The sequence below is a fragment of the Passer domesticus genome, chromosome 3, assembly GCF_036417665.1.
Source record: "Passer domesticus isolate bPasDom1 chromosome 3, bPasDom1.hap1, whole genome shotgun sequence".
Taxonomy (NCBI): domain Eukaryota; kingdom Metazoa; phylum Chordata; class Aves; order Passeriformes; family Passeridae; genus Passer; species Passer domesticus.
The window spans coordinates 58084263-58112220 of record NC_087476.1 but is presented as its reverse complement, the minus strand read 5'-3'; the positions used below and the strand labels follow the sequence as shown (position 1 = coordinate 58112220).

Sequence of the window (27958 nt, the reverse complement as noted above, 5' to 3'; positions counted from 1 at the left end):
TAACTGGTTTTGCCATAAAACCAAATTTTCCTTCTTCAAATCTTCCCTCTTCCTTTACCCAAAGTATACCTTTCACTAAGTTTTAGGTTCAAATAAGTGTTAGGTTCAAATAAGTGTTAGGTTTAACTTCCTTATCCTCTAGAGATGTAAACAGAATCTGACTATCAGGGAAAGACAAAGAAGGGGGAAGCTTTCCCACTTTTCAGTATATTGTATGTTTTCAAGTTAGTGTAAGCTGACAATGAACTGAAAGTTTGTGATACTTCTATGGAAACAGGTCCTGACTAAAATTAATTTTCAGAAGATCCGATAGCTTAGCTCTTTTTCCCTACAAATTCCCTGGTATGTAACAAGCTTCATAGACATATGGACTGCAGAAAGATTCCTAAATAAAACATTCTTCAAGTTATCTAAACCATTCCTAAATTCAGGGGTTTTATTTCCTAAAATGTTTAAGGTATGTACATCATATAGAGCTGTGTGGAATAGAAATTTCACTAACATTGTTTGAGATTAATTAAATAGCTCCCTTGAGGTTAACAGCTGTTGAGCAATGTTGCCTTCTCCCAAACCCATGCTGATAAAAAAGAGGAGTCACATTACACTAAACATTTATATTACTTCTTTATCCTAATACAGGTCTCTTCCAGACACACTGTGTGACTAATAAAAAACATCTTACGCCACATCCCCAGAATTATCTTGAGAAAAATATCCCAAGCCTGAGATGACATGCACACAAAGGGCACACTAAAGCATGGCCAAGGCTCCTCCCTTCTCAATATATTCACCCTTTTTTCTAAGCATCACAACACATTCCATTTAACAGTGATAACTTCAGCATTTGAGAACTAAGAAAGAAAATAAAATCCAGTGGTATTTAGCTCAGAACTTTATGCAGAGTTTACTTCCCTAAAGAAGAAAAAGATGGGTATAGAAATTGAGGTAAACACTGAAATTTGACCCAGCAGTAGAACTGGAAAAAGCAGAGGGGATCTAAGGGTATCAGAGTGGGTATCAGTTTGCTTGGCAACAGCACCACATCTTTCATTTCTTTTTCCAAATGAAGCAAACAACTCAAGAGACTTCAAAAATCACAAAAACACATAATCCCTTAAGCCTCCTACGTCTCTTGAGCTACCCAGGCCCCTGAGCTTGGGAGGATGAGGGACCAAAATCAAGAAGAATAAATACAAATAACCTAGAACCATAACAGACACAGTTAAGAAAAGAGTGGATAAGATTTGCAAAATGCACAGAAAAGACACTTTCACATATCTGGAGAGGCATAACCTAATGTGAGAGGGACTGGGGATGTCTTTAATCTGTCAAAGAAACCTATCTTTCAGAATTTTAGCAAAGTCTCTTGAGTTATTGCAGATACTTAACCAAGTTTAGAGCAACATGCTGCACTTGCATTTGTTATGAACCCACACTTCCTACTTGCAAATTGGTTATTCTTGCTGTCAGAGCAGAAACAGCTCTGATTCAGGTGAAAAATCTCCTAAGCAAATTAGGAGACAAATTATGATGAAATCCCAGATAAAGTGAGGCTTTCTGGCTACGTACCTCTTTGCCATGTTATGGTGGATGGGTCAATATCAAGGCGCACAAATTTGCTGATCTCCTCTTCTGTTAAAGTCTCAGGATCAGTCTTGTTTATTCCCAGCCTCTACATACAAAAAGTTCAAGAAGTGCAATGAAATGGTTTATTTGTTTCAAATGGTGTAGCTGCTCTGGTTTATCAACCTCACATATGTAAGTGAGGCGTTCCAATCTTAGTAATCCTGTTTTAAGAAAAATGCAACCTAATCCCACTGTGATTCTTTACAATCAACATCTTGTTAGCTGTAAGGAATCATTACACTGAGAATAATTCACAACAAAATAATTCAATTATATTGGAAATTATGATTCATGCATTTGAATATTATGAAGTCAAACTGTTATTTACTCAGTTGCAGCTCATGTGAAGAGAAAAATCCATTTCAAATATAGAGATGTTGATATGTCATGAATAAGGCAAATACTCCCCCTCTTTCCCTAACCTGTTATCTGTTACAGTGTAAACAAGAACAAACTGAAAATATCCCAAAATTCTGATGGAACAATCTCCGAGCCTGACTCTGCCTTAGAGTCAAGCAGGTATCATCCTCATTTTAGTTGACTGGCATTCAACTGAGCAGCACAAAAGCTTAACATGTTATGAGGACTCTTTTACCCCCCCACCAAAACAGAAGCTGTCACTACCTCTATCCCTTTTTCCACCCCCAAATTCCAAGTGTGCACGTGGCACCTGCCATTGCCATCCCATGACTGAAACAATCAGTCAGGACTCACAACAAACACGGAACTGGCCACAGAAGAACTGGAGCTGTCCTTAGGGGTGATATTTGAGAGGTTCATATCCTCTTTCTCCTACACTAGTGGGCTGTGTTCCTCTCTAGGTTTTTATCAGAATGGCACTCCCAAATCCAGACATGTTATACATGCATGAATTGCACAGGAAGCTCCTCTGGAAGGATTCAGGGAGCAAGATGGGATACAAAAATACACTGAGCATACAAATGTACACCTTGAAGAAAGAACACTGTCAAACTGACATCAATAAAACCCCAGAAGTATATGCTATATTAAACATTCGAAATCAGAAAGTACTGCAAAACCAAAGAATGTGAGCTTTCAAATCTGATTATACCATAATTGGAAAAGTATTTAAAAAACTCTGACTTTAATATTTCATCAGAAAAGACACAGCATTTAAAAACATTACTGGTTTATTTCAGGAGAAAAGAATAGCAAAAATGTTAGTTATAAAAATAATATCAGACCCAGATCCTATTACTCCAAGGATGATGCTTTCAGAAAAAAGTCTAGACTTGATATATTTATGAGGGTTTATACAAACTCAGTCCCATACATCAAGTAATTTTAAACAAGTTGTGTAAGAGAATGCATTTCATGAAGAGACACCATAATAGAGGAGAGACTGAGTTAACAACTTACTCTCAGACGGGCAAGCTGAATAGCAGAAAATCCTCTCACGCCATTAACTGCTGGAACCAGCCTGTTATACAAAGACTAGAAAAACCACACAAGAAGTTGAAGGGGAAGTTATAAAATGCTAATGCTTTTTTAATTTATTCCACCTAATTTCAGTAAGAACTTCCTAACCACATATGTTGTGGACTTCTGGTCAGAGACTTAAAAAAACAATTCTGAGAAGGCAGCAGGTGTCTGAGCCATGCCTATGATTCAACAGTCTAAAATCCAATTGCCAGAAATTATTGGTTTTCTCTGTTTCACAAAAATATATATATATAAATTCTGAAACTGTGAACCTTTTAAAACTTTAAGCAAGATCCAAAGTATTTAAACTACAATTATAATTTCCAAACTGGCCCAAAAGTACATTGACCTAAATGTACATTGTGTACAAATGTACCAAGCAAAGGGTACAACCATACTCAGTTTTAATGCTGCAGACAACAAGAAGAGGCTCCTTCTTTGATCTTCTCCCTCCTCTTTAAAGCCCCAAGTTAAGATTTAAGGTCACAATATATTTAGCAGCGGGACAAGGATCTAGTTTATTTTCCCTATAACTCCTTCCTCTTAAGGTACATCATACCCAACCACACATCAGAAATAACAATTTGTAACTTTGAAATGAGTCTTCAAATTACTGAAAATAATAGTATTATAGGCAGGGAAAACATGCTTTATTACACTATTTAGTACAGTTAGAAATAGCTGTCAATGTTCTGGGCATGGGATCCTTATCTTAAAGACTACCTTATGATAGCTATTTGCCAGAAAAATACATTATATATGGAAAATTTCCCAGCAGAACATAAAATAGCTTCAGCAACAGTTACTGTTCACATGGTGAAAATATAAAATTATAAACAACATGTTTTTCTCTGAAATGCAGTTTATTGAAAAACTGAAAATAAAAAATGTCATCTGGACAGGAGAAAATAATTCTCACCTTATCAGATTGAGTATTCTCATGCAAGATCCTAGCATCAATAGCAGCCGCCAGCAAATTATTTGCAGCAGTTATAGCATGAATATCTCCAGTCAAATGAAGATTGAACTAGAAGGGGGAAACAACAGGATTTTTTATAAGAAAATATCGAATTCAATTCACTAAGACAAATTAGCAGCACAAATCATTGCTATCTCCTTGAGACTGCAGCTCTGATTAGTCAGCTGTCAGGGTAGGCTAAAGAATTCCAGGTGAAAATACACTGGGGCATATGAAGGACTTGTTTTCATCTGAGTGCACGGTAAACTACTCTAAGTGTAGCCAAACAAAGCCAAGAACATCTTCATTCTTTGCTAAATGATTCAAGAATAAGAAGCCAAGAGTTACAGTTCCTCATCATTAACAGAGAATCAGTTTAGCATTACTAACCACTAACTGACCTGGACCAGAGGTGTGGATTACTGCAGAATGTGCCCCAGAGCACAGCATGTATCCTGACTTTGGGGCCACAGGCCACCTTCCTGTCAGCTGCAGGAGAACAGCCCCTAACCTCACAGGCATGAACTTCGCTGATACAAAATTTAACTCAGTTTTGTGAAAACTCTGAAATGAGCATCTCATATTAAGAATTGTGTCACACAGGTACAGTATTTTTTATGTGTCTGACAGAAGGAGTTGGAAGGTCAGTGTTAATGGCACTTCAGGGCTGACATTAAGACTCTGCTTGGACCAGCTGTGCACGGTCAAGGTGGTTCCTCACCAGTTCTAGCCAGTTCTAGAGGTTTTGCTGAGCTCTAAATTAGACTCTCCTGGGGCGAAACTGCCACACATCCCCAAACAAGCACTGTGAATGTCATAGAATCATTAGGGTCAGAAAAAAACCTCCAAAATCATCAAGTCAATCTTCAACCATGAATGCCATCGTGCCCATTAAGCCATCCCACAGACTGCAAGCTGAGGCTGTCTCACCTCCTCCATGGGGATCACTTGAGCATATCCACCTCCAGCTGCTCCACCTGCACAGGGAACCACATGGTCATATCAGTTTTGGAAAAAAACAACCATCTTTAAACACACAAAATGAAACATACAGCAATGATGACACAATTTTGGCATTTTGATTTCTATTAGAAGATCCGTGATGCATCCAAATAAACATGATTTCCTTAATCTTGCTGGCTTTTTTCTTTTTTTTTTTCAGCAGGTAGCAAAAAGGGAATTCTTGCTCTGAAATGAAAGGCTACATGTGATGGGTGGTGCAGGCTCTGGGTATGTAAGGGCTACCCTCTGCTCCTGCCCAGATTTAGGACACAGTCATGCACATGCAGCTGCTGGGTGGAAAGACAAAGCAGTCACAAGCAAGCACTGCTTCTGAATGAAACCTTCACACTCTGAGCACTCCTTCCCCTCTACCTCTCATGGTACAGGCAAAGAAATTTGCTGTTGCCTATGCACAAGTTGAGTGGAGGAATTAAAGCACTCACACGCACCAGTCTTAGCTGAGAAGCACCAGGAGCCTTCCAGCTGAAATCAAACTTGTTAACTTAAACTTCAGCAAAGCAAAGCAGAGCAGATGGGGAGTGCTTGCCCAGTTAGGCACCAATTTCAGCTGAGAAATGGCAAAAAAGAGATTTCATTACTTCCTATCATCAACATTGAAGATGGGTTTGAAATCTGGCTGGGTCTTACCTGACCCTCAGTCTCTTACAGGGTTTCTAGACAAAAAGGCAGCAGCCCATGATTAGAGGCGACAGCTCAGGAGAACAGAGAGAAGAGGTTCAGACCTAGCCAAACGTGTGCTGCTGACACAACTGAACCACAACTGCTAAATTCCTTGTATTGCTTGGAAATATCCAGTGTGGACCCTTTCTCAAGGAATAATTAGACAGTAATCTTTAGAAATGTATTTAAAGAGTCCCTAAGTAGAGGGGTGGCTGGAAGGGCGTGTACTCACACAAAATTCCTCATGGCTAATTACATCCCTCTGCCTTTCATTATGTTTGGGCTTTATCTGCATTATCAGTACATGTTAAGTGCAGGTACATAGGTATGAGCCTTGCACAGGAAGTCATGTGCAAAAACCTTAATCTATTAAAAAATCGAATATGCTACTACTGGGACAATCCACTGAGTGAAGCAATTAAGAGATTAAGAAAGAAGAAATAAATAAAAAAGGCAGAAAAGCAGTATTTCCTTTTAATCTGAAAGAGGTCATAGGTTCTGGAAATATTATGTACCTTTCACTCCAAAAGTAGGTCCTTGAGAAGGTTGTCTCAGACAAGCAAAGGAATTAATGTTAAGGTGTGCAGTAAGCGCCTGAACGAGACCAACTGTGACTGTGCTTTTCCCCTCTCCTAGGGGTGTAGGGGTTATTCTAGCAAAACAAAAAAAAAAGATTAATCAAATTTTTTGCTGATGTCAGCCTGGCTAAGGATATCAGAACTTAGAGCTTTTGATTTCAATGAAGAATATTTGTACAGCAAATTTCAATAAGATTACTTTATCTTCACAAAAATACTGCCACAATGTTAGCCCCTAGCTCAAGCTGGAATGCTAATATACATGTGTCTTCTATTTAAGCAATTTACTATGATAGCAGAAAAAGAGAAGATTATTTTGGCAAAAGTTCTAAAAAGAATATATTGAATTTAGACATTTTTATTACAGCACAAAAGTCTCACTAGTTTCATTAACAATCCATCCATCACGATACTCTAAGCATGTATTAATATTTTTCTGCAGTAATGCATGAAATCTTTTATTCCCATAGTTCAAACTTTGAATGAAATAATAGAATATTTTAAGTTAAATAACCAACACTTTTTTGTAGAACTCAGCTGTGTCTCTCTAGCTTCCATGTCACCATAACCATCAACAATGACAGATCAACTGCTTTTTCAACAAAACAGGACACAAAATCCACTATATTCAATTGAACATGATTTATCGTACACTTTTGTTTCCCAGATTTAAGGGCGATAGAGGACAATGACTATCGTAGCCCAAACAAAAGCTCAAAAGCCTCATGCTACAGCTCCCATATTGACTGAAACAGGATAGAATTTTAAAAATACCTGCAAACTCAAATCAGAGACTCTAACCTCCACTCTATTCTCACTCCTAGAGAAGACTCTATTCTTGCCCCTTTAATAAAGGGACAATGACAGCTGATTTTGCAAGCAGAAAATTTCATCAGCCTTCAGTGAATGAGAGACACCTCAGTTTAAATGATCCTCTCCCTACTTTCAACATCAGCACATTTCTTTGTGATCCACATTAAAAGTGTGGGGAGGGTGCTAGGGTTTTTCTTCTCTTTCTTTTTTTTTCCATGATGTATGAACACATCTCATGGCTCCAAAATGCACTTCAGTGATTCTTTTGAGGCAGCATTTCTTTTTCTGATTGGCAAAAGAAGAAAGCCCTGGTCCTTTTTCCATTCACACCACTCTCACACAAATCTTCCTTTTTGGCAAAGAATGACCATTCATATCTTTGGTGCCCTTTCTACCTGCAGAGAAGTATTTAGTGAAGTTGATGTTAAAAACTAGTGTTCATTCCCAAGGAAATACAAGCATGCACATGGATCTAGTCGAAGGGGAACCCTTGTCTTGACCTTTTCAAAACTTGAGCTGAAACATCTAGCTCTAATTAGAAACACTTCCTTCCCCAACTAGTAATTTTTCCAAGATATTGTTATCCTCAGATCACAATTCAAATCGCACAAAAACGTTAGAGTGATTGCAAGAATCAGTTTAGTTCAGTCAGTTCACAGACAGGGAAAAGCACTTCTTTACCCCACAAAAGAAAACAGATTAAAACATTAACTTTTCATAAATCTATCTTTTACAGCATCATCAGATCCTTGGCTTTTACTTTAAAAAAGATGCCCTGGATAGATATGTCTGGAAAAATGTGGGCAGTTTGGAATTAAGTCAAATCAACATCTTTATATTGTTCTAGGAAAAAAAAATACTATTCAGAAAAGTAGTATTTTAACTAAAGTTTCAGTGAAATCAATGGGGTTAAGCACATCTATAAGAGATTCCCTGAATTCTTCACTTTGAACTACCCTTATGTGACCATGGGCCACTTATTTGGGCACTTGATTTTAGCAATTTTCTCCCACATTTCATAACATTGTGTTCACCACCAACCACCAGATTCTAAAACATCATCAGTAACTTACTATTTGTTATCCTAGACTATTTCATTATCCTAGAATGGCACTTCTTTGACTTAAAAAAAGAATTCACAGAATTCTAGCAAAATATCTATGTAGAGCCAAAAAAAAAAAAGGTGGGAGATGTAGAGCATATCCTTTATCTCAAAAGCAGTTTTGGTCCCTGTCATTATTTTATCCATACTAGACCTTCTTATTCCCTTCTGATCTACTGCAGGAGCACAGAATGCTACTTCATTTCTTTTACTTTCAAAGTTTGCAGGTCCTAGAAGAAAGGATACTTTTAATCTCTGCATTGTCAGGACAGGGAACCCTCAGGATTTTACTGTAGCCACACAGATAGCTTCCTTTTTGTCCCAGGATCCTTACTTTAGAACAAATGAGTTTCCTTCACAGCACCACAGCCAGGTTAACTCATTTTTACTACCTGTTTCACCTTCTGACTACTGTTCTAACACTGGCTTCCCCAAACCCATTCATACAATTCTTAGCATGGTTTCTCCTTACCCCTTGTTCTCCTACTATCTCATTCACCTTTGTCTATTGTCCTAATCTCATTTACTTGATCCTCTTATTCCTGTGCATTAAAGCCAGATTTAAAGCATATATAAGTAATCCTGAGGCATTACTGTGTTGAAAGACTTAACAAGGTAACAACTCATGGAGCTATCAATTATTTAAAAATAACAACAACACAAAAAGAAAAAACAGTAATGAAACACCCAAAAGAAAAGTATTCTACTATGAAAGAGACACCTATAATTGTTTACTGGAAGTTGCCAGTAAAGAACTTTCCACAGACCCAAAAAACTCAGTGCACTCAATGGCTGCACTACTAACAGAAAAATTATGAAACCAGCAAAATCAAAGATACAGCCTCCTATCCAACAAAGGAAATGAAATTGCAATTGACAAATGCATAACCAGAATGCATGTTGGCAGCATAAAAAATAAAATCTACTTGTCACAGAAGAAAACAACACACAGTCAAGTGTCACATTACTAAAATGCTCTGCAACTTGACTGGCCTATTCTAACACTACACTGTAATACAAACCAGAAAGCACTGAGAGTTTTCTATGAGACAGACCTTTTATGCCAGAAAGCAAAAAGAGAAACACACCACTGCTCTTTGATTAAACTGGCAGGAAAGCTCAAGAGCTGAACAGTTATTTATTAGTTTCAACAGTTACCAAAATCTCAGCTTTAAACATTAGTTAAAAGAAAAAGAAAAGAAAGTGCCTGAAATTAAAAGAAAATTCTATTCCAATAATTTTCCTTCGAAAGCTGATTTTAAATATCTTCCCTTTTGTACCTGCTCTACTTTGATTGGGTTTTATAAATAAAATAAACCACTTAATCTGTTTTGTGGACATCGAGCTGTTTTTGCTGGCTACACTACTGAGCCTACACTCTTGCAGCTTAGGTCACTTGCTCACATGGGTATAAAATTACAACCGCCAATGGCTAACTTTAGCTCAATTGTGCAATACTGTGCTTTAACCTTATGCAAATTAAGGAAAAACCTCCTTTAAAATGCAATAATTTTAATGAACTTCAAGAGACTTTAACAGCCATTTGCATTATTCTTCAAATTTCTTTAGTATGTTTTCAATCAAAACACAGAAAATCCACAATAATTTTCCGCCTTAAACTTTGCCACCTACCAAGCAGTCATCAGCTCCTTGGCAAAGTAAGTTTTCCATAATATTGGAAAGCCTTCTCTCTTTCTGTGTATCAAAACAAAGATAAGAATATGCAGACTTTTTGTTTGTTTGTTATACATCACATTAGCTTGCAGCAGAGCTGTTTCTGTGGGAAAGCTGCACAAGGTCTCACAAAGAGAAAATAAACAAACAGGGAGACATACACTGCACCAGCTGTAACCTCCTCATAGCCACACCAGCCACTGTGACTCCAGCAAGAGCTTTACTGGATATGTGACAATTCTCTTTCAAACTTCCTACTTTAAACTCACAGGTATCAGCAGATTCAAATATTTTAATGAGTTCATAATTCGTGTGATGCACATGGAAACCTGCAAAGCCAGGCTATGGAGGCCATGGGCAACCGAGTTCCCAGCCATGTACATCTCCCATCCTAGATTACAATTGTCAGAAATGTGTTCTGAGCACAGAATTGCTGCGACTGCTGTCACCACATGGAGATGAGGTTATGACAATGTCGCTGTGGCATCCTTGGGTTGGGACTGGAGCTTCCAAATACAAAAGCACAGAGATTACTATGAAGCTAAAATGACTGAGCAAAGATAGGAACAGACTGAGGAATCCCCCACTACAAACTCTCCTAATCCACTACAGACTCATACAAAACAATCCCAATTAGGAGCTGTGTAATGCCATGACCAATACATGACAACTGTCTCAACTATGACTTTACCGTGGACTGTCAGACAATTCAGGGCATCAACACAGGGGTATTTTCCCCTCTTATCCATCCCTGTATCTTTCCTCTAATTTTTATTTTCCTTTTTTCTTAGCTTTTAAGCACATTGCAGCCCAAGGGACACAGTAAAAAGAAATTTTTGTTTTCCTCCATTTTTGCCTTACTGAAAAGGTAGTTCATCACAGAAAAATCTATTACTGTTAGGAGAAAAGTACTGATTCTAAATTTTCCAGCATTCAAAATCCAACACACTTCTTGTTAAAGGCAGAATTTTATTTCATTATTTTCTCACTTTTTACTCTTCCTCATCTTGCATTTTTTAAGTGAACAAGTTTCCAGAATTATCTGGCTAAAAGCCACAACACTGGAGCATTTAGAACAAGATACTGAAACATACACACACAGACATAGATTCTAACCAACTGCAGCTGTAATTTCATATTGTGTCTATGAATATGCCATCTACATGCTTGAACACATGATTAGGTAACCCTGAACACTAAACTTAGCTCCTAGGTCAAGAACAAGCTGCATTCATTTGCATGATCTCAGCTGGCAATGAGTGGAGGCAGCTTGAGTTAACAGATCCTGCGACATATTATTTAGCACACTAAAATCCTGTTTACAGGCAGCTGATGCCCAAGAATCAATTACTCCATGATAACTTGTGGCTCTGCCCCCACAGTGTCTCAACACAAGCCCTGTAGCAAGCAAAACACAAAGAAAATAAAAAAAGCAAGAATGAAACAAAAAAAAAACCAAAAAAAAAAAAAAACCAAAAAAAAAAAAACAAAGAATGGTCTCCATACAGCAGAAAATTGAATTTATGAAGAAATAAAAGTCTTCATCCTAGTTTCGGGTGTCATGGTCTGTTAATCAAACTGCAATATTTCAGCATACAAGGTTTATAATGGATGAGACACTTAGCCATATTTGCTTGCATTTAGAAGGAACAAAAAAGACTTTGAAGTTAGCAACTTTTTAAAGAGCCATAAACTATCCGTAGAGATAAAAAGGTGCATTTCAGTTGCATTTTCCTGCTCAGAACAAGAGGTTTGGTCTTTAGTGTACGGGGAATAAACTAGACATGCATTTGCAGCAAATATTTATAAATTCCTAGACATTGTGAAACATTTAAATATGAATGTGCAATTAAAGGCACAAATGTTACTGGCTGCATCATGGATGGAGGCTGGAGATTTTGTAGTTTCTTCCATACACACACACACTTTACACTCTTTTCACACATGAGAAGTTCTCATCGTACATTAGAAATATTTCTGCCAGAACTGTAAGTATAAACATATATCTTAAATATTTCCTCTGAAGCACCAAAAATTTATTTTGAAGGCCTACACTGATTCATTCTAAAGGAATTTTTAAATATCTTTGGTTATTGTGAACAAGCATAATAATCCAAATGGCAGGTTTTGGTTGACCTTGCCTTGGCAAGGGAGAGAATGAAGGCAAAGGAGGATACTATTTCACTCCCCAGTTTCCACACTTCAGCGATACCTGATTTTCATTGCATTGAACATTTCCCCATCAGACAGAGCTCCCTGCTTTTTTCTTAAAATCATTCTCATCTGCTACAGCCATTTCAGCAAGGGAGAGCAGCTGAGAGCATATAAACACACATTATATGTATATTTTATATGTACTATATTTCAAAGTCAAGCTTTGAACTCTCTCAGAAGAGAATGTTCCCACTATTGTAGCGACCTTGCCCAGGCACTCCTGCAGCAAATGTGGCTCTGCACTAACCCCACAAGATGCAATGACTTCAGAGATATTACAAATAGCAACATATTGCATCATGGGGTTGGCTAGGTACCAAACCCAGCCCTTTGTTTCTGAAACACCATTCTGTATTGGTACATTTTATGTAAACTTAAAAGAGGATACAATTTTCTACTTTTTGCCAGCTTTTTATCTTGCTGGTCAAAACTGCTGCATTTCTTCCACATGGAGATGTACTTCTTTCTGTGACAACTGCTTGAGACACCTTCTTTGAAGGAGAATGGGAGACAAAGCAATGTGAAGAAATGTAAGCACTGGTGCATGCAATCTGACACAACTAAAATCCACCCAAATGGGGCTTTGCAACTTGCTATCTTTGCACTTCCAGACATCTTCAAATAACCTCTTCTGAGAGAGGCTTTTTGCTAGGGAAGCCTGGATTGGTCTGCAGCATGATGCTGTTGACATCATGAGCATGAAAATCCATGGCAGCAACTTTCTTCAAACTCAGTCAAATGCTGAGCCTGTTTTTGTTTCTCCAGTGCCACAGAAACCCCAACCAAAATAAAACTATGCCAAAAGAAACCAAGCTCAACAAGCTATTATTTCCTTCTCTTATCTGCTTCAGCATCCTCCAGGAATATCTTTAATGCTGGACTTCTATCACATAACTTTGAGGAAAGCTTCATATCTCGCCTGCCTCAGCTTTGTGACATCAAGTCAGGCTACAACTCCATCTCAGTGCCAGAAATGCAGGTTGTTCCCACAGGAAGGCAGTAAAGAAAAGTTTGAGAAAGACTATCCAAGGTGAGGAATCAGTAGATCAAGCCAGTTAACAACAGCCTTGTCCTTCTGGATCAGCCAAAATTGCATTTTAAACCTGAACGGTTTTACTTAAAAGGGAGCAACCAAGAGAATAATTCAGAATATAAAGAACAAACTATAATTTAAAAATTAATGAAAACCTTCACATGTTTGTTCACAAGTAGAAGTTTCCACCTAGTAAACCAGGTGAATGAAAAAGTTGTGTCACTGAATGCATGAAAAACCTGAAGCTCTTCAGAAGTGCATTATTCCTGCTGAGCATTGCATTTGCTATAATCGTGGGAAAAGCGAGCAGGATAAGCCTGCCTGGAGACATGTCTACATTTCAGAGAAAAAACATGGCTTTTTAAACTTTGTAATCTGTTCTTCAATAAAAAAAGTATTTATTGTTAATATCAACAGATTAGCATGTAGCTTCTGTTAATGTTTGTTTATAAACAGCCACAATACAAGCAGCCTTAAATATCCAAGTTAAACATTTGAAATTCTGATAAAACAGTAAGAAAAACTCCACTCACCAACATTTCACAGAATCATAGAACAAATTATCTTTTATAAAATATATTCAGTAATTTACTTCAGTAATAAGAGTTTGGAAAAAAAGTTGTGTTACTTCAAAAAAGTTCAAAACCTGCTTACTTTCAGAAGAGAGCAATGTACAGATGAAAACATTCAAGATTCTTATTTGCACAGAGAGTAAAAAGATGTAAGTTACATGTTTATATTAATAAGAGTGGAAACAGCGGACATTAATGACATTACATAGCATTCTTACCCAGCAACTAGAACATATTTTCCATCTGGTTGATCCTTTAACCTTTCCAGCAGGGACAAACGTACTTTGGCTTTGGTTTGGCCATAGATCTCAATTTCATCTGTAAGCAATCCTATCTCCTTGGCAAGTACATCAACAGCTTTTGGACTCTGTGCTCGGGAAATCTCAATATCACTGGAAAAGAAAACAAATAGGAGCCAGGAGATTTCTCTCAGCTTAGGTGGTCGACGACAGAGCACAAAACAACAGCAAATAATCCAACAATGGAGTTATTGTAATGAGTTTTTCAATTCTTTCTCACATTTTATTAACCAAACCTAAATATTAACTAACACCTAATATAACATTGAAAATCACGTACAGAGTTTGTTAATTGTTACAATTTCACAGAGAGCTCTTGTTTAATCAGATTCCAAATATTATGTAATGCTTTCATATCAAGCTAGAAACGTGTCTGCTGGATGCTCAAGCATGTCCCACAGGAATGGATGTTTCTGGATTTGTTTTTCCCTTTTGTTCTCCTCCCTCACAGCATATTTCAGCACATACAATTTACTAAAAAGTGCATGGATTCCTTGGCCAACAGTCACACAAACACATTTGCTAAAGCCGAAGCCCGTGCATGGAGCGCCTTTCATCCGAGGGCAGCACCAACATCGCTGCTCCCCACGAGGGCACCAAAGGAAACAAGGCATTTGAAGACCAACTCACGCACTTCTAAAACACAGCTAAACTGAGAATGGCCACAGAGCAGGAGCCTAAAGCACAGGGCTCAGCCAAGACATCCAGTGAGCTTATGAGCCACCTCCAGCAAGGGTGAGCAGCAGCTGAGGCAAGCCACAGATTTCCTGAGGGAATGTGGCTGTAGGGGACACTATTGTATCTGCAATTCTTGACCTGGACAACCTGAGGTCTTTGGATTGAATACTCCATCGTGGATGTTTCATTTGCAAGCTTGTCCTAGTTGCCCATCATGTCCACATAAGCGAGTAGAAGCTGTAAGCTCCTGAAGCATGGAAGCCAGGGGCTGGCACACAGGATGAAGAGCTGTCTCCTTGGGCTTTGAATTGCTCACATTACCACAAAAACAACTTAAAAAATTACTTTCAGCCTAACCAGGCTAAATTTTTTCCTGTAGTTTCAGTTGATCACAGTATTTGTGATACAATCTGGCGGTGACATGAAAGCTCATGTCCTGAACTTTCTAACATTCTGCAAGACCTTAAATATCCCCCAATGAACATAAAACTACTACCAGATCTCAACTCTGTGTGTGGAATTTGGCCATTCTGCATCCACCCGGCAAATGATCAGTCTGTGCCAACTTAATTGCTTGCAATTCTTTGAGAAAATCCTAAATGGGCTCCATTATTCGTTTATAGCTCTCAAGTATCCCCCTTTTGCACCCTGCAGCAGCTCAGTGAAACCCAGAAACCATCCACTCAAACAATGACGTAATCCAGTACTACAGGACAAGGAGTTACTCAACCACAGCACTAACCTGGAACCTGCTTTCTTTCCAAGACATACTAAGAGCATCCTCTTTCACAGAAGGACATACCTTTGGCTTCTTATGTGTGACTTCAAACACATCTAGCCATAAAAATTTAATGAGAACATGAGCTGGAGTCGCTTACACCCATCACATTGCAAAGACCATCTACAGTTTTCACTTAGAACTTCCAATATATAAACAACTCAAGTCTCAGAAAATTCTTGTTAAGTTAGTGGTAGTGTAGTCCCTTAAAGATCTAAGAAATGGAGATTTTTAGGGTCACTATTCTCCTATTAAAATAATTGATACATTTAGCAAGAGGAGAACGATGTAGACTAATATGACAAAGTTAGTTTGCATTTTTTTCCTCATACCAAATATATTTTCCCAAAACACAGAAAATTGAAGACGTGGTTATACCTGGACTTTAGAAGTCTATATTTGCAGCTGACCCTTTTAGTGTGACAATACATTCTCTGTATTGGAAATACCAGAATTATTCAATATTCAGTTATTCAGTATTGCTGGAGATGTGCAAAAGTGGTTCTTCTGCATGAATGAAAACTGTTAAGCCAGAAGTCCATCACTGACAATGCTAAGTGATAATTTACAAAATAGAGAAAAATTTAAAAGACAGAGGAAGGCTCCACATCTATTACCTGACATTTTTTTTTACTGTAAGAAAATCTTCCATTCTATTTCCAATATATTTGGAAATACTTCAACCCAGATCTCATAGAAATCAAAAAGCAGATGTTCTTAGTTTTAGTGCTTAAGCAGCTTTTCCTCACTTTCAATGAATACTCCATCTGTTTCCACACAACGTGGTGTATTACTCAAAGCTTACATTTTATTACAGGATACTTTCCATTTGAAGGGTTTTTTTACATTTAAAAGAAAAAAGACAAAGCTACAGAGTTAGAAGATAAGTGCAAGTCCTATTACTAATTATATTATATATATTATATTCTATATATTATATTAGGGTGTGTATATACATATATACACACCATTATTTATTAATTATGTAATTCTTGGTGTACTAAACACACAATGTCATAGAGTGGGTTGGGAATACCTTTTTGTGAAAGTATTTTTTACCATCACCCTCATGACATTGCATACTTTAACTTTTAATTGTATTATTTAAGGATAGTTTTTTTTTTAGGCTTCAGTTCTAGAAATTGAATTCTAGAATTCCAGAAAAAAGCTTAAGCATTTCTGCCTCCTTGTGTCTCTGGTTACACAAGAAAACTCATTCTTTTGGCATCTCCAGTTTAAATTACATTTGTGCTCATTCTCATTAAACTGTTCTAAGAGACAGTGAAAAGTAAATCAAAATACAACATTTTGTCACAGTTTTCCAAAACGACACCAGTAGGATTCAGAATTACAGAATCACAACTGGCTGGGGTTGGAAGGGACCTCTGGAAGTCATCTGGTCCAACCCCCTGCTCATGCAGGGGCATCTAGAGCTGGTTAGCTGCCTATGTCCAGGTGGCTTCTGAATGTCTCCTAGCATGGACGCTCCACAACCACCCTGCACAATCTGTGTCAATGTTTGGTCACCCTCACAGTGACGTATTTCCTGATGCTCAAATGGAGCTTCCTGGGTTTCAGTTTGTGCTCAGTGCTGATGGCTCTGTCACTGGGCTCCACTGAAATGAGCCTGCCTCGCTCCTGTTTGTACCTGTACAATACCTGTACATGGTATTTAGACACATTGATGAGATGCCCCTGTCCTCCAGACTATGAAGTTCCAACCCTCTCTGACTTTCTTCTAGTGTGAGGTTCCTTCAACATCTGCAGAAGCAGGCGTATCAATAAGCACAAAAAAATGTTGACACATTCTTCACTTTTAAGCCATTGGCTCCTCTCTCTGTCACCCAATACAACCAACACGTAGCAAAGCACTTCAGCACAGCAAAGAGCTCAGGCTGCTTTAAATGTCAGAGATGTCAGCAATGGTGCCAAGGCAGACCTGAAATCCCTGAGGCCCAGACAGGGGCCTTGGGAAGTGAATGACAGGAGCTGATTGAAAAGATTCTGGCTATGAGAATAAATATGCTTCCTGCTTTTCACACCCACACAGGAATTTAAAAGTCTAATGTAGAAGAAAGTACTTCTGCTGAGGGAAGAAAATAAATACAAACTCAAACACCACTGAAATCACTGAGCCTTAACTAAACACCTTCCTACAGCAGGGTTCAGCCATTAGGAACTTCTGGTCTTTTGTATTTCTATTGGTGTTGCACAAGACTTCTCCTCCCTTCATCCATGAAACCCTTCCAGCTTTGGGTCTTCACTGAATAAACTTGGCTTCAATGAGAATGGCACAACACATAGTCCACATAAGATTAAAAATTAATTAGGCACAGCACATTTGTAGGTTGTTACACTTGCTTGCTCTTTTTAAAAATATTTTTTCACTTTTTTTTTTTCTTTAAAAGCACTTATTACCTGGGCACTGGGGAGAGGGGCTGCAGTTTCAAGCTGTGGAGGTCCCACTTCCTGTACTGCTGGGACTGGATCCATCGCTCCATGTTTTTTACCATGTTCTGGTTTTAAACAAGAAAACAGCACAAAACAGCTGCATCATAAATGCTGAACAGTAATTTCAAACAATCTCTAGAGTATGTTGAAATAACCTCTACGGCACAGGCTAACAAAAAGCCCCAAACTTAAAAAATTTTCCATTTCATGGCTTTAGGACAAAGTAAGAGCAACCTTTCTGTTGTTTGACCACATTTCAAAAAGAGACAAGCCCATTAACACGTAAGTGGCAGAGAAGATTCTAATTAGGCAGTGGGACACTTTATTCTGGTCAAAATGGAGAATTACTATTCTTCTCTCACACTTTAAAAATAATGGAAGATACTGATTTTTCATTGACTGACTCACGCTGCTTCCAAAATTAAATAACATACTTTTGGACCCTCTATCTATTGTAATGCAAACATGCAGATACAATTAATCTTCTCAGTCTTAGAAGTGTGAGTGACATTAGCCTATTGACAAAGTGCTTCTGCCAGCCTTTACTGTATTAACCACAATTATGAGATGTCTGATTTTTAATTTACCTTTCTCTAATTAAATGTAATAGGTATCACTCTATCTGATTAAGAGTTGCTATTAAAATGGAAGTGAGGTAAGATGTTCAAAAGAGCAAAACAAAAGTTAAAATGTAAACTGTAGAAGTAATTTCTGCAACTTATAGAAAGAGCAACAAATCTGCAACATTGGTACAATCTACAAACAAAGGTACACTAACCTGCATTCTCATTGCTACTGCAAGAGAACCTACAGTCTTCTCAGCAGCAGGGCTGTTCTGCTGACCATAGCTGTGTTTCTCTGAAAAATATAAGTATTGCAGTAACAAATCACAAATCTTCTGTGAGTGGGAGCATGTGTATTTGAAAGTTATATAAAAAAAAATTTCTGAAGGTTGACTTGAAATTTAACAATATTACTGACAAAATTATAGGTGGGTTCTCTAATACTTCAAATGAAACCAACCAGAAGGATGAATAGACTGTGAAAATCAGAGAGTAACTGTATATTCTGAAACATATTACACAAACCCACACAAAAAAAATCACACAGCTGTATTTGAAAATCTACATACATTCTTAAAAACACCTAAATGAGCATGGTAAAGACTGTCTTCTCTTTGACACATTACAGTGAGAGACAACAATGAACTGATCACAGATACCATGTGGGATCATTATAACTTGGAAACAGTAGATGCATAATTTTTTTAATAGTAACAGTTATCTTCATCAGCATAATATTAAAAGCAGGTATTCTGGAGAGTCTACACAAGGCTCAACTTCGGAGACACTTATAATTGTTTCTAGTGGCAATATATCAAATGATAATCATACATTAGCTACCCCAACTAAACATATTATTTTGTCATTTTGCTGTAATCCTTCTTCTGGCTTGTTCTTCTGTTGTTGCTCATTGACTTTTATCTAGACGCAATTTCTCCAAAATTCACATCCTAGTCCCTGTGGGCATATCAAGGCCATAGCCACATTCTGAAGGGCGTAGATATAATTGTAATAAAAAATAACAACTGTACGCTGACAGCTTTAACCTCTCTGCCACGGGGGAACTGAAGTGCAAACCCTGACCTGGTCAAGCTCTTGCTCTGTTCACCCCTTCTGTGCTGGTCATAAAAGGCTCACGTTTCCTTGCACAATCACCCCTCCCAACAAGGGTCCCAGAGCAGCAGGGCACAGAACACTCAGACTGGAGACAGGGTGGCAGCTACAGCCCACTCGCCCACATCCATTGCTGAGAGAGCAGGAGACCCTCTCTGCAGACCCCTCAGCCCCATTCCATGTGTTTCCTGACCCTTTCTCAAACTTTCCTGCCAGCTGGCATCCACACATCAGTGACACAGCTAACCAAGCTGAAGGCAACAGTCCTCATATTAAACTCTAATTAAGAAAGTGTCTGAAAAGTCCTTCTTCTTGCATTAATACTAGCAATTAAAACAAACAAACAAACAAAAACCAACGATTTCTTCTGGAGATGCTCAGCTTTAGATTTAGACAGAGGAGTTTTACTGGAGTGGTCTATTACAGTCATAAGCTGACTCTTGCTGCTTTGAGACCAGGCTGGGAGAGCTGCCAAACAGACAAACGAAGCAGGAAGAATGAAGTTGAAAACCCCCTTTCAGACAGCTGTGCTCTACAGAAACATTTTGACTTTTTATGTTATTTGGCTTAATATGACTACTTTTATCAGGGCAGAGCTAGCATGTGTGTAAATACATATTAGAATTGGACAATTCCCTTCAATAAACTATTTCTCTCAGACTGCCTATGCTACACAGTCACCCCACAAATGACTAACCAGGCTTTTACAGGGGTGAAGGTGAAACTAGAGGTGAAAGTGCTGCACGCATGGAGTTAGCAAGACAACCACAGGACTGCAACATCTCTCCTAGGATAAATTTTCCAGATGGAAGCTGGAACAGCACTCTTTGCTTCGGACTATGGTCAGATCAGCTGAACTTCAGACATTGTGCTCCCTCCTCTTACTCATACCCTATTGTGCAGGTGAGTGAGAGCTGCTGTCAGGTGCTGCCTGTCTGCTCAGGCAGCTTAGAATAGAGAAGAGATGGGGAAATGGTTGAATTTCCCACTAACATACTTAAACCATGTGGGCTTCAGCCTCCAAGTGACCCCAAAGGAGCTGGACATCAAATCTCAAATAATTCTGGCATCCCTAAGTTTTGTTCAGAAAGTTATTTTCATTTCTATACATTTATATATAAAGTATATTCCTGCAAAACTCTACCAGCATTCACCTGACTCCAAGATTGTCAGTGTAACAGAAGCAGATGTTGCTCTGCTAGAAAATTGCAGAATGTTTTAAAATTGTGATAATTTTAAAATCTTTGATAAAAAAAAAACTTGAAAAAGAACTGTCACTTTGGAGTGAGCAGTTTTATCTCTACTCTTCTGATTTACAACAATACATTTCCCCAATTCAGCTACATCCTTGCAAATTCTGAGAGCTTTTAAAACATGCAAGTGTGTTAGACAACATGTACACCCACGCAAGTTGGAAACCTAGCCACCATCTAGCAAGAACAAAAGTTACTTCATGACCATTATTGCTTTCAGGCTTCATTTAGCTCCTGTGACCCTACAGATGTTAAGTCGGACATTTCTAAAGCAAGAAAAAATCCAGAACAATTTCCAAGCACCTCAGCCAGATTCCATGGAAGTCAAGAGACAGTTATAAGATTCAGTTGTTTCTCCAAGGTCACAACTACTCCACAATGGGCTTTCCACAAACATCTTGCAACTAAACTAAATGCATCTGCCTGTCAGACACCTGTGTTTCATGTACCTCTCTAGTAAGCCTTGAGACAAACATTTTTATAGCTGGTAAAATGTATTTCTGCTGTAATTTTGGAGTTTCTCCAATGTTCTGACAACCTTGAAAGAATAACCATAAAGACAGATAGACATTTGGTAGATGAGTTCTAGTTAAATTATCTTGATAAAAATCTCATGCTGTCTTTAAAAAAAAAAAAAACAGAGCGCTTGAAAAATGCAAAGAAATGTATATGCTTATGCCAAATCTTACATTTCCTGCATTAGAAATGAATGTTACTGTGGTATGTAATGCAGTTTTTCTAACAACACTCTTTCAGAGAAGGGAAACACTAGTATTATCTACAGTTCTTTAGAGCAACTAAGGCATGAAGATATTTAAGTCTTAAGATGCAGCATGCACTTATACTGCATAACTTTCAGGCCTGTGAAGGCTCAGACTCACTTCTCAAAGGAGAGAATCAGGTGTCTGAAAATGGGGCTTGCACACAGTGCTGGGAGAGTCCAGGCACTCCTGGTGCCCACTCTGCTGCATGGACTGGCTTATCCCACCCTGTCAGAACCACCCCAGGTCTGTCACATAAGAGGTTTCTACCTTCAAGATTAAAATAAGGAGGGGAGATTCCTTTTTTTAAATTTATTTATTTATGGGTATGACTGCTGTACAACCACTCCCTCTCATCTCTATTCCTTTCCCTTTGTCCCCCATTCCTCCTTCATGTAAGGCTGTGTCATACTAGCAGGCAGGGTACCTCCTGAAGAGATCTGCATGCCAAGCCCTGTCCTACAGATACTTAACAATTATATCCAAAAATCCCTAGGGGAAATAAATGGGCATTAGAGATGCAAGGAGTCTCCTAGGCACTAGTCCAGGAAAAAGAAAACATGCATTATTTTTTGATAACTTGTGCAGCAGCAGGAAGGGAAAAGACTTGGTACCCACCCTTGAGATCCTTGGGAGGATCAGAGATCTGCTTTGGGAGGTAGACAATGAATGTCCAAAAGCTTTCAGACAATCAAGGGAATAATAACCCAGATCTCCACACCTGCAGTGTCTGTTCAAGTCAAGAGGATATATGAAAGACAAGGAAAGAAATCTATTGCTAAGGCCATGCTTTGCATGGGAACAGCAGCTGCTTTATTATGAGCCTGATCTTGCATTAGCTCTGCATGGAGTATCTGCTTCATTTGCCCTTAGGGAATATCCCTAGTTTAAAACCCATGCAATTAGGTTTTCTCAGCTTTATGCCCATTTCCACAGTTTTGTGTCAATAGATGTCAATCTAATACACTTGTGATAAGATTTAAAAAAAAAAACAGATTAACCAGTCATGCTATCCATGTACTTCCTCATTTTCCTATGCACTTGCAGCACAAGCTCATTGGGATGCTGAGCAAATTCATATACACACCAAAAATCTAGAAAATATCTAGAGATCTTTACAGAATTTTAAGAAATTTTACAGAAGATGTAAAATTACATGTTTATTATTATTACACATTATTCTAGCAGCAGAATAACTTCTGGGAAGATTTCTTAATTTTATTCCCAAGATAATTCTGTAACATTTTTTCAACTGAGAAATTATTGAACACATACACTCTCCACAACAAGTTAGGGGAAAAGGAAGGAGATGAATCCAAACCCTTTTTGTTGGAAAAATTACTGCAGGAGACATTCTGCCTCTTCTCAACTACACATGATTTCTGTACTCCCTCCTGCACCACTCTTTGCAGATACTTTCACAGCACTTTGCAGTTGTTATTTCTTTCCTTCTTCTCCCTTTCCCATATTCCAGGTAAGTCCACAGAAGTCATAGGATAAAACACTACACAAAACAGCACTATGTAATAATAGCTCATCTGGTGACCCAAAAGTCTTCCCTCTCAAGTCTCTGAATCCATTGGGTCATCGCTTATCTAACTATCCTGCTATGAAGAATCTGTTCCAAAGTTTCTTCTCCCACCTAACATCTTTTCCCTATTTATACACCAGAGGAAGGTGTACACGTGCCCTGTACACACATCTCTAAAGGCCCTCCCAGAGATGCAGCTTTTAACCATGCCCCGTTGTCACCAAGATGCCACACACACATCAAAGGCTCACTGTACATCACTTGCAAGAACTTGTACATTTTATCACCTCTTACCTGACAGAGGATCACGAGCACAATTGATAACGGTGGCCCCAGGCTTTATCCAGCTCACAGGAACGTCGTCGGGTTTCGTACTGCCGAACACCACGGCGTCCGCGTGACGGAGCTAGGCACGGGCCAAAACACCCCCAGAAACAAAACAAGCACTTCATCTTAGAAACACACGCTTGATATGCATCTTAAAAACATTCACACATACAGCAATAGCCTTTTGAGCAAAGCTTTTACAGACAGCAAGAGCAAAAACTGATCCAAACTATCCAAACTGATAGTTTGATTCTTACCTGCCATGAAACCTAAGACTAGCATTTAAAATTGGGAGATCAGGCAAGTGAGGTCAAAGTAAGTATCAATATTTAATGGGAATTATATCCTTCCAAATGTAAATTTCTACCATTGTCCTAAAGTGCAAAAAAAAACTTGGAGTAACTTAAGAAAAAGAAGGGTTGAAAGACAGTAAATAGGCATTTATAAAGAGCACAGTCAGATTGTCTGACAGTAGAAAACCAGTCCAGCTGACAGGAATGCAGGATGACCCCTTCTGCAAAGATCAGTGCCTTTGAATACCAATTAAAGCACATTTTTCCTTCTCAGTTCATGTCTGCTAATCACTGCCCCTGATTTAGCTCAACCCATCAGATGTTGGAGCAAAAATGGTTGCTACAAAAATTCTTATAATTAAAGACCCAAGTGCCTTTCTTTCCCCACTTCCTCTGAAACAGGGTCCTTTACCAGTTATTAGAATCACCGTGAGATAATGGACAGCACCAGAGGCAGATATATTAAGATACATTAAAAAAGCAAAACACAGACATAGCATTGCCTCAAGCCTGACTGCAAAAATGATTTCAGAAATGCAGCAGTTTTGGTAATACTTTGGATAAATGCAATTAATTCCAAGTGTCACAAACTCAGTGAGCCACTCTACGAATTGATTTGTGACTGACAAGAGTTCCAGCTTCTTTTTTGGCCAAAAGTGCTCTGACACAACCCTGCCCAACATCTTGCCAAGAAAGAATAGCTACAAATCTTGTCAGGATAGCAGGGTTTTGGCACAGCTGAGCATCCAGGAGGGGAGAAGAACGTAACTGCTGCGGAAAAGGCAGAAAACTAAAAAAACTCCATCTTCCCCTCAGAGGACCCAAGGATGGCCTAACTCTCCTTAGAGATCCCCATGTGGAAACAAAGCCAAAAGTGTGGGAGAAGATTTACTTGCTCGACAAACAATTAATGCAATGAGCTGATTCAGGCTTCAGTCACATGTCCAGCAACACTCCTGGGATTGCCTGTGCACAGCCATTCAGCCTTATCCAAACTGGTCACACTCCTGAGTCTGGTGCAAATATCAGCTTACATGCCACTCCTAGAAGGCCACATAAGTCATAATGCTTGACCAGTGTCAGGTCAAATGATACTGGGAAATCTGCAAGGAAATCTGGATAAAAAGATGCTGCAATGCCTCATGTACCAAGAATACCATGCTGAAGGCACACTTTGCCCTGCAAAAGAAGGAAATCTCTGCCATAACATCAACACAGAGAAAAATAGTGATTTTTCTCAGTTACATGATCACAGCCTTTTTTTTGCAAGGAAAAAATAATTCATATTCTAGCAGTTATAAATCATATACTGTAAGTCAAGATGCCTTTCCATGCAAAGCCTTTGGGACAGGGACTAAGAGCTTTGCACACCGCATAGCATCGTGAGTTGATGAACAAGTTGAGAGCTGTATGCAACAAGTAATAATTCTGATGAATGTTCAGCCAACATGCTTATGACAGAATTGATTCAATGTAACTGTAATGTCAGAAAACAACTGATGGAACCAAATATTCATCTCTATGACTACCGAACCTAATGTTGAAAAATGTTCTTAACAGCTGAACACAATTATTTTTGTAGCCAACATTAACAGTGGTTCGGATGGCTAACATCACATATAGCCATAAATTTTAGCAGAAAACCAGCTGGACCTTTCATCTCACTGCCCTGCCCCACCTCCTCCATGAAAAAGTTGCATCCCATGGCAGCAAAGAGTTGTACCACTGGTTCAAGACACTGATACCTCAGAGCCTTCCCCAGTGTGATTTTACTTTTCCTTATGTCACAAAGAAAACAATATTTTATGTGTAACCATTGAGAAAGTTCCTGCAGAGTCAATAAAATATATATATCACAAATATTTTAGAGATGTTTTTCCCCTGTGAGTATTTTTTAAAAGTATATTCAGAAACTGGGAGAGCAAGTCCACTGAAAGCAAAATACTTGTGTACAGAATTTTGGGTATCCTTGGAAGAGATTTATGCGATCTCCCTCAGGGAATTTTAGTTTCACTTGCAATAAGTTGTGCCCATGCTTCCTTTGCTTTTAGATTTTTCTCTCTTGCCATAATCTACCCTTTTGACTGCCTGTTTAATCACTAAAGCAAGAAGCAAGCCTTGGCATTCGTGTTCAGGGTCAACTCCTACATCAGAAACCGATCACGGACGTGAGAGATGGGAAACTCCTATGAAATAACCACAATTAGCCTCCCTCGGCAGATGCACCACGGTCCCTGACAGAGGACACAGAGGACACATCTGACAGGAACCAGATGTTATAGGCAGCCATAGCCAGAAGGTCAAGGAGATACCCATGAGGGAGAACATGTGGCTGCCTGCCTTATGCTTCCTGGACAGCCGGGCTCCATTCCATCAGGCTGGCTAGAGGAAGGAATGACAAGCAGCAGGCCAAACCCTCCCTGATGTACTAGGCAACTGGCTGGAGACAAAGTGAGCCAATAGTCCAGTAGTATCCTGCCTCCTCACCGGTAAATATTTTTTCAGTTGGGAAGAGCTGTGCCAATAAATAATCTGCAACCTTACCTCATAACAAAATATGATCCCCTCCACCAAGATTTAAGTTGAAGCAGATTAAGAAGCACCACCCATTCCCAAGACAGAACACCAAATGTTAAAACAACAATACAGACTTTCCAGCCAAGTATTAAATGATAATGGCACAAAGTAGCTGTATATTACAGATCGCTGAAACTCCATTTTACTGTGAAGAGACTGCATAACATTTTCATTTTCCCATAGTTAAAATGGACTGCTACAAAAGCCATTTTTAAATGCATGATCAAACAAAATAAAAATTAAAATTAAAAACTGAAATGTAAACCCTCAGATTCCTGGGTATGAAGCTAGGCCGTATAAAATTGAAGAGATGCAATGAGGAATAGGAATTTGATTAAAATTTTTTTTCACAACTCTCTTTATGAAAAAAGTCTGTTTGCACATCAGTTTACAGATCAGGTTCCACTTTAACCACAGTAATTTAATTATTCTCTGAAATCTTGACATTTTTGAAGTCAATGACTAGTTTCAGGCACTTTTTCCACCAAGGCATGTACTAATTACACGGTTTCTTCCAGCTTTCCCTGCCACATCGCCCTGAATGCACTTGCCCTACACAGTGCATGTGAAAAGCAAGCCCACACCACCTCTGCTGTGGGCTCAAGCCTGCCACTATGATCCACGCTGTAGCAACTGCTCCTCTAGCTTACAGACAGGGGATACACTTCAAAATTGGAAGGAACAGAGATGATGTGCATAAGATGTTGAAGTGGAAATACTTTGTCTACATCATCATCATCATTAGAAACACTCATGCAGCTTCCCTCTCCTCTCCTCTTATGGGATCTGTGTGCCTGGTCTCCCGTTCCTTCATGCTTACAATACAAAATATGTTTTTCTGCTCACAACAAGAGTCTTGGTCTTAGCAAGAAAGAATAACTAGGAGAGCAAATAACTAAGAGATGTCTAAGAGTTTGAAGCTCAAGTGTTGGCTCTAAGGGGAGGCAGACTGGGGCCAAAAGAAGTTATTTTTCAACCTCAAAAGGAAATTCCCAATCAGCACTCCAGCTAAAGCACTCTCATACTTCTTAACCTTGCTTTTGCAAACAACTTTTCTATTCCTAATTATACCTAGACAGACCAATGCTCACTTCTTTTACAATAAAATTGTATGATAGCAGCTCTCTTAAAATAGGCATGAGGTGGTTCACACATGGACTACATGAAAGATGACGTGCTGAAAAAATGACTGACTGAATTTAGATGACTGAAACAAAATTCAGTTTTCTTATAGGTACCAAGTATTACCCATGTTTTGGCAAGAAAATAATCCATCTTTTTCAATACGAATCTACTTGACAACCTCCATTCAAACTAGCAAGCATAATCTGACATAAAAAAGGATTAAACACATCAGCTCCCCTTCTTCACATGTAAGACTGAACTGACTTGTGGGAGTCTCATTTTAAAATTACAGGGGAGATGTCCCTAAAAGTATGTCACTAGGCCATACTTCAGTCACAATGCAGCGAATGTGCTTTGAAGAGCTATCTACACAAAGCTTAACAGAATGATAACATCTTAAGTATTTCCTGTAACATGCTTGTGTCCTTATCTCTCACTTTGTAACTTCTTTTACATTGAACCTATCAATGCAAACAGAACAATGTTTCTTCAGGACAACTTTGCACAGATGTG

General features: G+C 38.6%; 1 protein-coding gene across 3 annotated transcripts in view; it reads right to left on the bottom strand.

Moving 5' to 3' along the window:
* Window positions 1–27958, bottom strand: part of MTHFD1L (methylenetetrahydrofolate dehydrogenase (NADP+ dependent) 1 like) — a 144840-nt gene that overhangs the window by 105176 nt on the left and 11706 nt on the right. For 2 of the 3 annotated variants that reach the window (XM_064413316.1, XM_064413317.1), the window contains 9 exons: window positions 23418–23529; window positions 18681–18760; window positions 17870–17967; window positions 13915–14088; window positions 6226–6362; window positions 4958–5004; window positions 3989–4096; window positions 3007–3081; window positions 1570–1672 (listed from right to left, as the gene is read on the bottom strand). In XM_064413316.1, coding sequence (XP_064269386.1) covers window positions 1570–1672; window positions 3007–3081; window positions 3989–4096; window positions 4958–5004; window positions 6226–6362; window positions 13915–14088; window positions 17870–17967; window positions 18681–18760; window positions 23418–23529 — 934 coding nt within the window. Of the gene's footprint in view, window positions 1–1569; window positions 1673–3006; window positions 3082–3988; window positions 4097–4957; window positions 5005–5478; window positions 5554–6225; window positions 6363–13914; window positions 14089–17869; window positions 17968–18680; window positions 18761–23417; window positions 23530–27958 lie in introns of those variants that run through there. The other variant, XM_064413318.1, reaches the window with a different exon arrangement.